At 41.3% G+C, this 13,961-nt stretch overlaps 2 protein-coding genes and 4 non-coding genes across 6 annotated transcripts; 1 reads left to right on the top strand and 5 right to left on the bottom strand.

Annotated features, from left to right (window-relative positions):
- The first annotated feature begins 1,964 nt into the window (after positions 1–1,964).
- Positions 1,965–6,306, top strand: LOC139409851 (polymerase (DNA directed), epsilon 3 (p17 subunit)). The gene is made up of 4 exons (XM_071155239.1): positions 1,965–2,449; positions 4,162–4,247; positions 4,432–4,550; positions 5,180–6,306. The coding sequence occupies exons 1-4, from the start codon at positions 2,384–2,386 to the stop codon at positions 5,362–5,364; spliced, it is 456 nt and encodes a 151-aa protein (XP_071011340.1). The 5' UTR covers positions 1,965–2,383; the 3' UTR covers positions 5,365–6,306.
- A 2,852-nt stretch (positions 6,307–9,158) lies between these two features.
- Positions 9,159–11,978, bottom strand: LOC139408372 (ribosomal protein L12). Its single transcript, XM_071152164.1, has 6 exons — positions 11,799–11,978; positions 10,559–10,632; positions 10,160–10,258; positions 9,976–10,057; positions 9,564–9,650; positions 9,159–9,324 (listed from the first exon to the last, which is right to left on the bottom strand). The coding sequence occupies exons 1-6, from the start codon at positions 11,833–11,835 to the stop codon at positions 9,206–9,208; spliced, it is 498 nt and encodes a 165-aa protein (XP_071008265.1). The 5' UTR covers positions 11,836–11,978; the 3' UTR covers positions 9,159–9,205.
- Positions 9,389–9,510, bottom strand: LOC139410331 (small nucleolar RNA SNORA65). Its single transcript, XR_011634493.1, has one exon. It is a non-coding gene; the product is annotated as a small nucleolar RNA SNORA65 (small nucleolar RNA).
- Positions 9,761–9,886, bottom strand: LOC139410329 (small nucleolar RNA SNORA65). Its single transcript, XR_011634491.1, has one exon. It is a non-coding gene; the product is annotated as a small nucleolar RNA SNORA65 (small nucleolar RNA).
- On the bottom strand, positions 10,362–10,487 carry LOC139410330 (small nucleolar RNA SNORA65). Its single transcript, XR_011634492.1, has one exon. It is a non-coding gene; the product is annotated as a small nucleolar RNA SNORA65 (small nucleolar RNA).
- Positions 10,778–10,903, bottom strand: LOC139410332 (small nucleolar RNA SNORA65). The gene has a single exon (XR_011634494.1). It is a non-coding gene; the product is annotated as a small nucleolar RNA SNORA65 (small nucleolar RNA).
- Positions 11,979–13,961: the final 1,983 nt, after the last annotated feature.

Here is a 13,961-nt window from a genome sequence, read left to right as displayed (position 1 = left end):
CAAGCATACTTCCAAAGTTGTGGCAAAATGGCTTAAGGTCAACAAAGTCAAGCTATTGGAGTGGCCATCACAAAGCCCTGACCTCAATACTATAGAACATTTGTGGGCAGAACTGAAAAAGCATGTGTGAGCAAGGAGGCCTACAAACCTGACTACGTTACACCAGCTCTCTCTCAGGAGGAATGGGCCAAAATTCACCCAACTTATTGTGGTAAGCTTGTGGAAGGCTACCCGAAAAGATTGACCCAGGTTAAACAATTTAAAAGGAAATTCTACCAAATACTAATTAAGTGTTCGTAAACTTCTGACCCACTGGGAATGTGATGAAGGAATAAAAGCTTAAATAAATCACTACTATTATTCTGATATTTCACATTCTTAAAATAAAGTGGTGATCTTAACTGACCTAAGACAGGGAATTTTTACTAGGATTATATGTGAGGAATTGTGAAAAACTGAGTTTAAAAATGTATTTGGCAAATGTGTATGTAAACTTCCGACTTCAATTGTAGCTGCTACTGTATTTTTATTTTCAAAATAAACGTTTCCATACCCCCATATCACACACTCCCAAACAAAAAATAATTAAATGTGTACAATTAATTGGTTAGAGGTCTCAATTACATTCATTTGTATCCCCTGTAGCTTTAGAATCATGGTAACGTTGTTTCCCTTTTTAGTCACGTCTTTGGTCACGTGAGTCATCTAAAAACATCCTAATAATTGGTTGACAAATAGTGCCTTCTACCATGTAGGTGATGGCTGCATGGTGCAGTTGGTGAGAAGCAACTTGAAGGCGACTTCATCAGAAACCGCTTGACCTGTGATCATTTTTTTATCCCTATAATGCACGTGTCAAACTCATTCTACTGAGGGCAGTGTTTCTGAGAGATTTCGCTCCACCGTTATACTTGGACTGATGAATTAAGGTCACTAATTAGAAAGGAACTCCTTATCTGGTTGTCAAGGTCTTAATTGAAAGGGAAACAATACTAAAACTTGCAGACACTCGGCCCTCCAAGGAATGAGTTTGACACCCCTGGCCTAGACAAAATTGATCTAGTCTAACGCACCCAACATGTTCACAGTCAATTTACCGTGTAAAATAAGGGTAAATAAAGACATTGACAGCTTTTTTTAACAGGCTCTCAAAACACTAAGAGGAAAGCAGATAAGACAAAACACATTCACGTTACCTGTAATTAAGCGTGCACTGAAATTATTCGAATTTGCTGTTGGTAGCCAACCATCTTTATTCATAGCAGTGGTCCACTTTCTTTCGGAAATCTAAAAACTTGAATTGTTTATAGTTTGTTGCAGGTCTCAACGAACACCCGTAAACACAGCAACACGACCCTTTCGAGGACAACATCTTGATATTCAAAGTTTAATTCATTTTATCACAGTAGCTGGCGTTCTCTACAACTGTTTGACGGTGCTCACTACAACCAAAATAACAAAAATATGCCTGGGCCGCCACACAAAGGTCTGGTAAAGGTCAAGGGTCCAAGATTCCACCCGATTAGACAATCACCCCATTAAAAGGAAATCATTTTACCAATCACACCTTTTAATGGGGTGATTGTCGTCTGATCGGGTGAAGATTTAAAAGGGTCTACAGCGCATGAGCAGTGTGTCACTGTTTCCTGGTTTTGACAATGTAGATACAGTCAAAACTGACCAGAATTGACTTTTCGTAGCAGGTTAGAATTTACGCGGCAGGTTGGGATAATTAACGTAGCAGGTTAGGAACATTTGATTAAGGTTAGCAAAAAATACATTTTATAAAACTTTATAGACGTCAATTTGACAAACGCATCTAGCCATTTCTTCCCACCAACAGCTAAATACTTTTTCTTAAAAAAAAATATATATATATGTTCATTTGCACAAACAACGTTGCACAGAGGCGGTATGCGCAAAGTCAAGTTAAATATATATATATATATTTTTTTATAAAGGTCAAAGTTGAAAGTTGATAGGAGAACCACGTGGGTGGAAGATACGCGCGAAAGAGTAATCTCAAAAACAAATGTGACAGAGTTCTAATCTTGCTAGCTTGGAAGTTAAATTCAATAACATGTTCGCGTGTTATTAAAGTAAAATTGCTAGGTTATTCAGTTCTGGACAGAGTGAACAAGCTTATGTTACACGAATACCTTATTTGTTGCAGTTGTCTTTTTTTTGCCGGGACATTATAGCTAGCTGGCTAGATTATTTTGCTAACGTTAATTCCATTGTAACGTGCTAGCTATTTTACAGTTCAAGACGATTTTTCTCATATTTAGGGGAGAAAGAGCGAAGGCTGCCTCGAAATTGCAACAATTGTATTTAGTTCGTTTTGTTAAAATACGCGTAAGCTAGCTAGCTAACTAACAAAGTAATGGCAGAAAGACCCGAGGACCTCAATCTGCCCAATGCTGTCATCACGCGCATCATCAAGGAGGCGGTGAGTGCGCACATTTTCTACAGATTTTTGTTTCAATAGGAGCATACTGGTAAATCAACAATGGGATAAATGCCTGCCATTCCCATGACCTTTACGAAGCTACATGGCATATACACTCAATGGCCAGTTTATTAGATACACCCATCTAGTACCGGGCCGGACCTCTCTGTAGTCATGAAGGGATGCACCTGGTCAGCAACCATGTTTAGATGCGCTTTGGTGTTCAAACGTTGCTCAATTGGTATCGCGGGACCTAACGTGTGCCAGGAAAACATTCCCCACACCAACGTGTGCCAGGAAAACATTCCCCACACCATTACACCACCGTTGACACCAAGCAGGATGTGGCCATGGACACATGCTTACGCCAAATCCTGACTCTGCCATCAGCATAACACAACAAGGACCGGGATTCGTGGGAGCTTTTTAAGTTTTCCACGCATCAATTGTTCAGTGTTGGTGATTGTGTGCCCACTAGAGCTGGTTCTTTTTTTTTAGTTGATAGGAGTGGAACCCGATCTGGACATCTGCTGCAATAGCCCATCCGTGACAAGGACCAACGAATTGTGCGTTCTGAGATGCCATTCTGCACACCACTGTTGTATTGCATTTTAATTTTAATTTTGACTGTTTTTGGCCCAACTGTTAGCGTGCACGATTCTTGCCATTCTCCTTTGACCTCTCATAAACAAGTTGTTTTCTCCCACGACTGCTGCTGACTGGGTGTTTTTTGTTTGTTGCACCATTCTCAGTAAAAGCCCAGCCGTTTCTGAGATACTGTAACCAGCGGGCCTGGCACCGATCATTCCACACTCAGTTAAAGCGAACAGTAACTGGATGCCTGTCTGCCTGCTTTTATATAGCAAGCCACAGCCACGTGACTCACTGTGTAGGATGAACCATTTTTGTGAACGGGTGGTGTACCTAACGTGTGTGTGTGTGTGTGTGTGTGTGTAAATAAATTCTGTATCATAAAACAACCATGGATGGAGTAGCTAGTGTTTTTGTGGGTACCTACAATGTTGTTATAGTCATTCTGAACCTAGCCTATACCAAAATCTCAGTCTTGTGTGTTTATAGCCCTTGATCATGACTCAGTTCCACATTACACAAGTCATTGGACCAAGGCGTCTTCTGTACGGGGGAGTTTTGTTAAGAGCCCCGACGCTCTGAACATTAACACGCATAAGGACCGTATCTTTCATATCAGCAAGTAAAAATAAAATAAAAAGGTTAAATTAATACACCTATTTATAGGGTCTGTGTTCCCACACGGCCATATCTCCATGTTAGTGTTTGTTTACGGAAAACGGACGGAAGACAGTTGACTATCTGTGTGAACACGTGGTGTCAGTCTTCTGTTTAATCACTGAAAAATACTCTCAGCTGCAACTGTGTTAAAACGGTACACACTGTGTGTTTTGTTTTTTTGTAAATAATTTTGATGTGATATGAAAGTAGAGGGATATATGCTTTTAGAACCGTACTGCAATTAAATCAATTCACCTTTAGCTGGGGTATTTGTGAGGTTTTCACAGCCAATTCAACCCTTTTTAAACAACATTTTTTTAAGGTCGTTGGACTATAAGGAGCAACGTAAGGCTCCTTTCAGTCCACTTTCGGCTCGTGTGTATAGTGACAACTCATGCTTGCAAATGACAACACTGCCAGCTAATATAGTAACACTACTCTCACTATTTTATTGTAAATAGCTCCCAGATGGGGTGAACGTGTCAAAAGAAGCCAGGCGAGCCATATCTCAAGCTGCCAGTGTATTCGTCCTCTATGCAACATCTTGGTAAGAGAAACTACACGTGCGGTGCAACAGGTTTATGCAATAAACGCTTATTAATTGGCCATTTTATAATACATACCTCCATACAGTCAAGTGCTTTCAGCACCTGGAATATATACATATAAAGGTATCTTTCTGAGTGCAACAAATAATATTAATTGAACCCCCCCCCCCCCTTTGCCAACAGTGCAAACAACTTTGCCATGAAAGCCAAACGGAAAACTCTAAACGCAACAGATGTGATGTCTGCGATGGAGGAGATGGAGTTTGAACGCTTCCTGCAGCCTCTACGTGAATCTTTGGAGGGTAAATGTTCAAATGATCAGCACCGATCAACATTGAATTTCTTAACAGCCTGTGTGTTTTGGAGACATTGGCCGTGTTTGAGCGCATCAATTATAATCGGTCGCTAATCATCGACTGAGCAGACGGACAGATCTACACTAAATAACAACTTATTATGATTTGTAGATTGGTCTGTCTGCTCAACAGCAACTGATCAGTATTGACACTCTCAAACATGGCCATTGGCTGGCTTGGCCTGAAAATGGCCCAGCAATGCATTGTGGTCAGTTCTTGCAGAGTGCTTGATGCATTTTAGCCTATTGGAACAATGTTCTGAATTAATGGGGACACTTCTTGTTGTATTACATTTTGTTTTGATTAGAGAACCTGACACATTTTCCCATTTTAATTGTGACTGCCACCACAGAGTAGCAGAGGTTGCTGGGTGTAGGCCCAGCTGTCCCATTTAAACCTCATTTATCTAATTTCCCCTTCATTGGAACAATGCACTTTTCTTCCTATTATGGGGTGGATATTTATAGCACTCTATAAAGCTATGGAAAATTGTGGCCAGTTGACTACAATTGTCCACCTTGCTAACCACTGACTTATTAAGTGAATGCTGTTTTTATAACAATGTTCCAATACAGCTTACAAGAAGGGCCAGAAGGGGAAGAAAGAGGCATCGGAACAAAAACGCAAAGATGCAAAGGAGAAAAAGAACGATGTGGAGGAGAACGACAAGAGCAGGGAGGAAGAAGAGGAGGAGGAAGAGCGCATGGATGAAGACCAGGAAGCAGAGAATGAGGTTGAAGAGGAAGAAGTTGAGAATTGATAACTGACTTATTCTTCATGTAGTAGAGCACTGATCAGAACACAGATGTGAAGGCAGGGGCCCTGTTTGAGTACTTGGAAAAGGCACACTAATATGTAAATATAATAGTCTCTTGGTTTGACCATTTTTAAAATGCATGAACATGTTCCATCCAGCAACAGATACTCTTCTACACAGCATTCACAGATTCAGTTGTCAGATCAGTGATTTTATTTTGATGAAGGGTGTTTTTTTCGAGGTAAACAAATAGTGCCTTGGCATTAATGTAATAGTTCTATTCTGTTGTCTTCCAGCCACTGGCTCACTCTGAATAAAGGGAGTAGTATTTAGACCAACAACCATCTCCATCAGTTATTTGCTGGAATAAAGCACAATGCAAACTTGCTGTATTCTGATCAGAAAGGCCTTATACCACAGTTCTAAGACCATTATTGATATAATTTGTTGATGTACTAATTATCCCAATGTAGATTTGATAGCAACGAAGTTACTCGTATTTGGTAGACTTGGTGTCGACTGACTCTCTCCGTCCTCACTGAACTCATAGATTTGTGTACCTGACATCCAAATATTAGTCTTTGGGTCTATGAGATCAGCCATGCTTGACCTTAAAAGAATGATGCAGAGAATGTAAAAAATGTGCATAGGCTGTGTGGTTGTTGGTCATGACTCAAACTCTGGCTTTGAAATTAATGATTTGGTCTGTCTGGAATCTTGGGAGATGACAAACTAGGATTAAGGCTTTCAAAATCAGCCATGCAAGTAACTATCATGTCCGTGTCAGGCTACAGATTACCAAAAGTGAGCTATTATATGTTGTAGGTGAATAACTTTTCTTTTGAACAGAAGGCCTCCAGTGAAGACTGTTTTCAGGGGATTAACTGTGTACTTTTGTAGTGTTGGATACACTGTTTTTTCAATAAAGATTTTTGTATAAACCACTGAATGCTTTTCCATTAACTGCAAAATTACTTGTGAAGTTAGCTCATCAAAAAACACTTCCCGGTGTCCACTACCCTTGCCACCGCTGCTGAAAAACTGGGGCAGGGGTGTCAAACCTACTCCATGGAAGGCCTAGTGTCTGCAAGTTGACTCACCGAAAAAGGCTACCATTCTTGGGTATTATTTCCATTACCTTCTACAGATGCTGACAAGTGTACTCTAATCCAGATTTTTGTGACTCAGTTTGGGTTAGACCAATGGTGATTTGCACTGGATAGGCTACTATGACAAGAAGAATATTAGCAGCACTGAAATATGTTTTCTATCAGTGGGAAAGACACGCCGCACCAGGCACACACAGCCCACATTGGGCAGGCAGGCTCCAAACTTCTATACGAAATTGAAAACGATACTAGTTTAATATTAAGTCTAGCTATTTCTCTTTCTCTCCCCTTGAGAATAGAAAAGTAGCCTGTTTGAATGTCATCTTCCTCTACCCTCCCACTTTTCCCCTGCATCCCATAGCAAAGTTCTGACAGGTCCCTTTAGTTTTCATTTTGCAATAAACCTACACAAATAGGAAATTACAACAAAAAAGTAGCTGAGCACCTGACTTTGCCATTCATTTATGTAGTAAAACAGAGTAGAACTTGAGGTAGTGATGAATAACATTTGTTTTCATTAGGGAGCGGCAACTAGAAACAAATGCCTAATTGTTATAAATTGGACTCAACTAAATCATTGGTGACTGACTCAAATCAAACACAGGGGACTTGGGACACTAAGTGGACAATTTTAGAAATATTGGTGCCCAATTTTCTACACTTCAGTGCACTCCACTTATAATTAAATGTCCCACAGTTCCAATCATTGGGGTAAACACAGATTAAATTCTTAAAAGGGACAATTCTCACAAATTACAAAATTACTTTCCTTGAAGCAGATTTATGCTTGACCTGACAATGTGGTCCAGAGGCTCAGTACAGAGGGTGTGAAGCAATTTGGAAGCCTCCAGAGACTTGTGGTCAAATCAAATGCTGTACACCTCCCCAAATGTAACAAATACAGAGGGGCACCCGAATAGCTCCACATTGATGGTAGGTGGGGGCAAGTAGTGTGAACACCCTGATTCCTGCAGAGGCCACAGTGCAGTAAATGCTGTCTGGTCAATGCAGATGCCAGGAATTCCATAAACCATCCAAACCCTCACGTATCTTAAATTTGTGTAGCGCAGGTTACCTTAAGATGTGGACAAGCACAGAAGGGACATTAACCACTAACTTCCATTTAATTTGTGCCATAGACTAGAATTTGGGCATTTGCTTATAGTGCCAGGTTTTTAAAGCAGACTGCTCACAGGGCCAGAAACCATATTCCCCTATATTTAGAAGTGGCCCACCACTGCTACATTGTTGCCAATACAGCACAAACGATTTAAGGGTGTAAAATATTTATGTTGAGACAGGATTTTAAATACTTTGAGGCCATTTTGCCACTGCTTAGTACCCTTGCCTAAAACCCCTAGGGTATGACAGATTCAGTTATTTCACCAGGTAGACCACTACACTGACCTGGATGTAAAGTGGTGAGGGCACTTTGTGTGCAGCAAAAAAAATCCATACTAGGGGGAAATGCAGGTTAAGTAAAGGTTACCTAAATGATCAGTCAAAAATAAGTTTGTGAACCTAAACGCACAGCCAATTTCTTAAAAGGCAATCCAATGTGCGCAAATGAGAACACTATTGCAGTTAGCCATGACAGCCTTAATCGAACACTTTAAACACCTAAATATTGCACATGGTGCAAAAAACAGCTTTAAGTAGAAATATTAAAATTTAATTACATTTTTGCTCGATTATAGTGGCCACTAACTACAAATGCACAAGGCTACATGTGTGCAAAAATAACATTCAGAGTAGAACATGTGAACACCCCTAACTCACAAGTTGGACAATATATTGTCTGCACATTGTACAATTTGCCTGTGGACATGTTCGACAGTGTGCCAGCAGCAGAGCATGATACCCTTCGTTGGCATAACCTCTTACAGGCATAGACTTTGCATCGCTTTAGCCACTGTATTGAAAAAAAAAGTGTTATATTCTTCACCTCCAGTGGCATCCTGCTTAAGCCAGGCCCAGCTTCACTTGTTAAACCAGCAATGCCCAATTAGGAAAATTAACCAAATACACCCGTTTAGATAGGTAGTTAGCATTTAATTGCTTACTGGACCCTGGCAACAGGTTCTCACGTTACTGTACTGGTTGATACTATTGTACTCGGCTAGATTACTAAGGCCAGCTCATCTAACATTACTGTTGCTGTTTATCTATTAACCAACTCATTTTAACACCATAACTGATTAAATTGATTTTAATCTATCACCTACCTCTACTGTTCATGGGACACACTGCTGTAAGAACTGGCAAACTGCCTTCCAACCCCCCCCAAAACGTCACCAGCTCTACACCAATTACGTAGGGTACCCATTTTGGATTCAAAACATCAAATTTCACTTGAAGGCACTTTAGTTTGCATCCATGAACGGTGATTTTTTTTGCCTACAATTACAGCCCTAGACAACCAGGTGGAGTGCCTTAAGTTACCTCAATTCATCAAGAACAAGGGAGGAAATTAACCTGCAGGCACTCAACCCACTGTGGAACACATTGCACCTGTGCCCCCAGAGAAGCCAATCTGTCCTTTGGGTGAACTCTTTATGTATAATTCAAGGTCAAACATTAGCAGCTGTTAACCAGCAAATAGAAACACTGCCCAACACGAGTTCACAAAACACATATAGTGTGTAAATAGCAGGCTGACAGAAAGGTAAATAACTGACAACCATAAAATAAGACAAAATGAATATTAATGTTTATTTATTTATCCATTTGATTCTTTACTCAGATGGGCACTCCACCTTGCCACTGTTGATGTCATCAATGACATCATGGGGAGGACGGCCATCGATGGTGCAACCCACAGACTGGGCAGTCCCCAGAATCTCCTTGATAGTTCCTGAGAAAATAAAGACATTAGGACCAGCAGGGGACAATAGTTTCTATTGTATGAATAGGGGCAACTTTGTTCCAGGCCTTTCGGCACAGAGCTTCCCACTGTCTGGGCAGCCCTGTTTCCTAGAGCTGGGTTTATCTTCGCCTCCACTGGACTACACTCAGTCACACAGACAGGCAAAGTGGCGGGAGGCGGAATCATAACAGGTGATTCAGTGACCCTGAGAAGATGGGGGCTCTTACCAGAAAGCTCCCTGGCAATGGAGCGGGGCCTCATCGTGCGGGCAACTGTCACAATCTCATCGAAGGTCACGCTACCGCTGTGCTTGACTGGAAACAAAGACAGCATGCTTAGATGCGTATACTGGATCTATGAATCATTGCTGGTTGTAAAAACAGATGGGACAGCTATGTTACTAGATAAGTGGTCCTTTCGGGACAGTTGTTCCAGGCCTTTCGGCACAGAGTTACCCACTGTCTGGGCAGCCCTGTTTCCTAGAGCTGGGTCCATCTTAGCCTCCACTGGACTACACTCAGTCACTCAGAAAGACTGGCAAAGTGGCGGGAGGCTGGAATGTGCCCCCACTACAGGTTAAATTGAAAGCCACATGTTTGAAGTGGCATTAGACACAGGAAAAGGCACAGGGCAACTTACTGTTCTTGACCTTCTTCCGGTCACGAGGGGGCTCCTTTAGGGCCTTGATGATCAACGCTGAAGCAGAGGGCACCACCTCGATCTACAATAGAGCAAGAAATCATGTCAATAACAGATGATCGATAAACATTCAGTGGCCAAACCATTTTCAGGGACTACATTTGGGAATAGACTTGGTACGTACCGCTGCCTGCCTGTTCACAATGGTCAGCTTGACAGTGATCCTCAGGCCCTTCCAATCTCCGGTGGCCTTGGCGATATCGTCACCAACCTTCTTAGGAGACTAAATGCCGAAACAAGGAATGTACAGATTTAAAATAACAGAAAAGGCATCAAGAGTCAAACTGCTCAATAGTGACAATTCAGAGGCAAATTACAATATTGGCAATTGTTCCAGGCCTTTCGGCACAGAGATGCCCACCGTCTGGGCAGCCCTGTTTCCTAGAGCTGGGTCCATCTCTGCCTCCACTGGACTACACTCAGTCACTCAGACAGACTGGCAAAGTGGCGGGAGGCTGATCTGTAGACAATGGGTAATCAAACCACACCAATCATATTAAATTGGGAGGAATGTAACACTTACCAGACCCAGGGGTCCAATCTTTGGGGCCAGCGCTGAGGTGGCACCAACTTCTCCTCCTGTGCATCGCATGTAGACTGCAAGGGATAAAACAGGATAAACTGGTTATTTTTGAGGGGGGAAGAAACATCCTTAAGGCATGAGTTATAGCCCCATGCTGGTTCACCAGACAATAGTTACAGAATTCACAAATGACAGAAACCTCCGTTAGTATGAGGGCACCATTGTTCCAGGCCTTTCGGCACAAAGTTGCCCACCGCCAGGGCAGCCCTGTTTCCTAGAACTGGGTCCATCTCTGCCTCCACTGGACTACACTCAGTCACTCAGACAGACTGGTAAAGTGGCGGGAGGCTGAATCCTAATAGCGGGCAATTCATTGACTGTCCCAATGCTTAAGGTATGTTATAGAATTTGCCTCTGGGGTGCCAATGAACGAAAAAAATACCCCACCACACGTATTGAATACGGTAAATACTGGATTTCTACCATCTAATGCATTAATGTGTAAGTGGCAAATATGACAAGATACATTTGTGGACCACAATCAGAATAAGGTCAATGCATCCGAGTACAATAAACGTTACCTATTGAAATTCTGCTGTCAACGCCAAATGCCTATAAACAACAAGTACCCTTGTAGGTCCGTGCAAACGTTTACATAACTAGGCCACCCAGGCAGAAATTTACAAAAGACCTGCCTTAAATCCCTCAGTCAAAATGCGTCACCTGCTAGGTTGCTACATTTGATTTGCATACCAAATTTAAAGTGGCAAAACAGATTGTAGTTGCTTTAAAACGTTATATGCGAGCCTGTAGTCTATCCAGCCCATGTCACACGTCTTTCAAATTAATGGGGATTTGATAATTTTGGTAGCCAAACTAAAATATTTAATTTCAATATCCTTCACTTAACAATTTAGACGCGTCAGAAAGTGTTACTTGCAACCACGTGGTGGCAGCTACTTGGCTAGGCCAACATCATGGATATGAAATGGGCTATCGTTGGTTACATAGCGGTAACACAAAAATAGTTTCTCAACAGAATATGTTCGTTAGAACGCTTCACGAACATATGTCATTTAGCATTTACATTCAAGAGATATTAGCTGTTCATCCTAACTAACGTTACCATTTCATCAGCTCATTGCTGCCCCTGCATGGACGCGCCAGACAGAAGTCGACTCCATTTTGCCATTTTGGATCTCATCTGAAACAACAATTTTACAGTAGATGCCACACATACCAACTTTAGTCTCATTGGGGTCGAATTTAGGAGGCATGGTGCTGCAGTAGAAGTTGAGCTCAGTTCAGCTTGAGTTGGTGAGGGTGTCGGATGAACCCGGATTCGGGACGACCGATTACTGTTGCACCTTCACCGCTAAAGTGATAAAGGAAAGAACGAAAATAGGGTGCGTGACATTTTATAGACCGAGAATAACGCGAGACTTGGCCGAAATGACGCGCTGTCATGTCTGTACGTCATTCACACAGTTGATGAGCAGAGGCACCCGTTTAGACAACAATCACCCGTTGGTCAGTACTATACGGAATACTTGGGACGTCTCTACCCTAAACCATGCGTTTACTCTTACTGCTGGCTGAGATATTAGCCTTACTACTTGCAAAAAGAATGAAAGAAGTCCTGGATGCAATCATTGATGAAACACAGTCTGGATTTATGAGGAACAGACATATTTCTAACAATGTCAGCCTAGTATTAGACATACTTGACTACTCAAACGTAATAACTGAGGATAGCTTCCTATTATTTTTTTTATTTTTATAAAGCATTTGACACAGTAGAGCATCAGTTCCTCTTCCACTCCCTTGAGAGACTTGGCTTTGGGGATTTTTTTCTGTAAGGCTATTAAGACTCTCTATGCAAATGGTAACAGCTCTATCAAATTGAAATATGGCACCTCGCCTAGATTTGAGTTAAAGAGAGGAATTAGGCAAGGTTGCCCTATCTCTCTGTACCTGTTTTAATTAATCACCCAACTTCTTGCAAATTCTTTAATAATAGTCCTATACAAGATATTTCCATAGCTGGTAAATAAATTATTGTAAGCCAGCTGGCTGACGATACTACATTTTTTCTGAAAGATGCTAACCAAATTCCCATATCGATCAATGTGATACAATCCTTTTCCAAAAGGATTTTAACCCTCTTAACTAAATTTTAACCCTCTCATTAAAAAACCCCAGAAGAAGCTAAATCAATGGCTACAGAGGGACTTATCTTTAAAAGATAATAACCAAGGCTGAAGGTACCTCTAGACTAACATATGGCGCTCTATCTCTATATCTTGACAGTAAAATAAACAAGGAGATAGACCAGATGCTTTTCAACTTTCTGTGGAGAAACCGTACCCATTACATTAGGAAACTGTTTCAATGAATACTTATGAGAATGGTGGGCTGAATTTTCTGAACTTTACTACCTTAAATAATACTTTTATTAAGATCAATTGGATAAAACAATTCCTAAGAAGACCCACTTCTATCTGTAATTTTATTCCTCATCATGTCTTCTCTACTTTTGGTGGCCTTAACTTCATGTTGTTTTCCAATTATAATATTGACAAAGTTCCAGTGAAATGTTCTGCTTTTCATCGGCAGGTTTTCTTGTCATGGTCCTTATAATTTATTGTCACGACTTCTGCCGAAGTCGATTCTTCTCCTTGTTCGGGCGGTGTTCGGCGGTCGACGTCACTCAGTCACAACACACGTGCCTGGCTGCAAAAGTGCACTGTGAGCAGCAGGCTGCGGCAGCAGGCCACCTGGTAGAACGGTTTCGACGAGCCTAGGCCAATGGAATATAGTTGGTCACGTATGTTTGATCTTGAACAGAATTTACAACATCAATCAACACGTCTCAATCAAAATTGTACAGCCAGAAGAACAGAAAATAGTGGGAGTCTGTACCTGAACAAATGTCAAATCATATTTTTCGCTGTATTGGCCAGTCAAATTGAGTAACGTTATTGTGTATTCTACGTAATGACGCAGTTTTACGTTATCACGCAATGACATCACAACGTAATTTAGCAACTTTTAGCAACAAATCAACCTGCCTCTAAATTGGCAACACTGCTCCAGTCTAGTAGGTGGCGGTAATGCAAGAAATTTGGTGCCAATCGCCGTTAAACCTCATAGAAGAAGAAGGTGTTTCCACTCACTACCAAGAAAGCCTAGTGGTCGGCAGTGGGAGAAGATGGAACGAGATGGATTTTGGACGACATTATGCACATTTTCTCATCGACGAAACATTTGATCTCAATACAATTTTCTGTTCCCAAAACTAAAATATGTTATCCACAGAGTGGACTATGTTTTGTTGAATTTACCCTTTGCCAAAGTTTTACAAAATTGTGTTATTTAGGAGTGACAAGTCGAATTGTGTTAT

The sequence above is a fragment of the Oncorhynchus clarkii genome, chromosome 5 (genome assembly GCF_045791955.1).
Source record: "Oncorhynchus clarkii lewisi isolate Uvic-CL-2024 chromosome 5, UVic_Ocla_1.0, whole genome shotgun sequence".
NCBI lineage: Eukaryota > Metazoa > Chordata > Actinopteri > Salmoniformes > Salmonidae > Oncorhynchus > Oncorhynchus clarkii.
The sequence above is the reverse complement of the archived record's forward strand: the minus strand, read 5'-3'. Positions and strand labels throughout refer to the sequence as shown.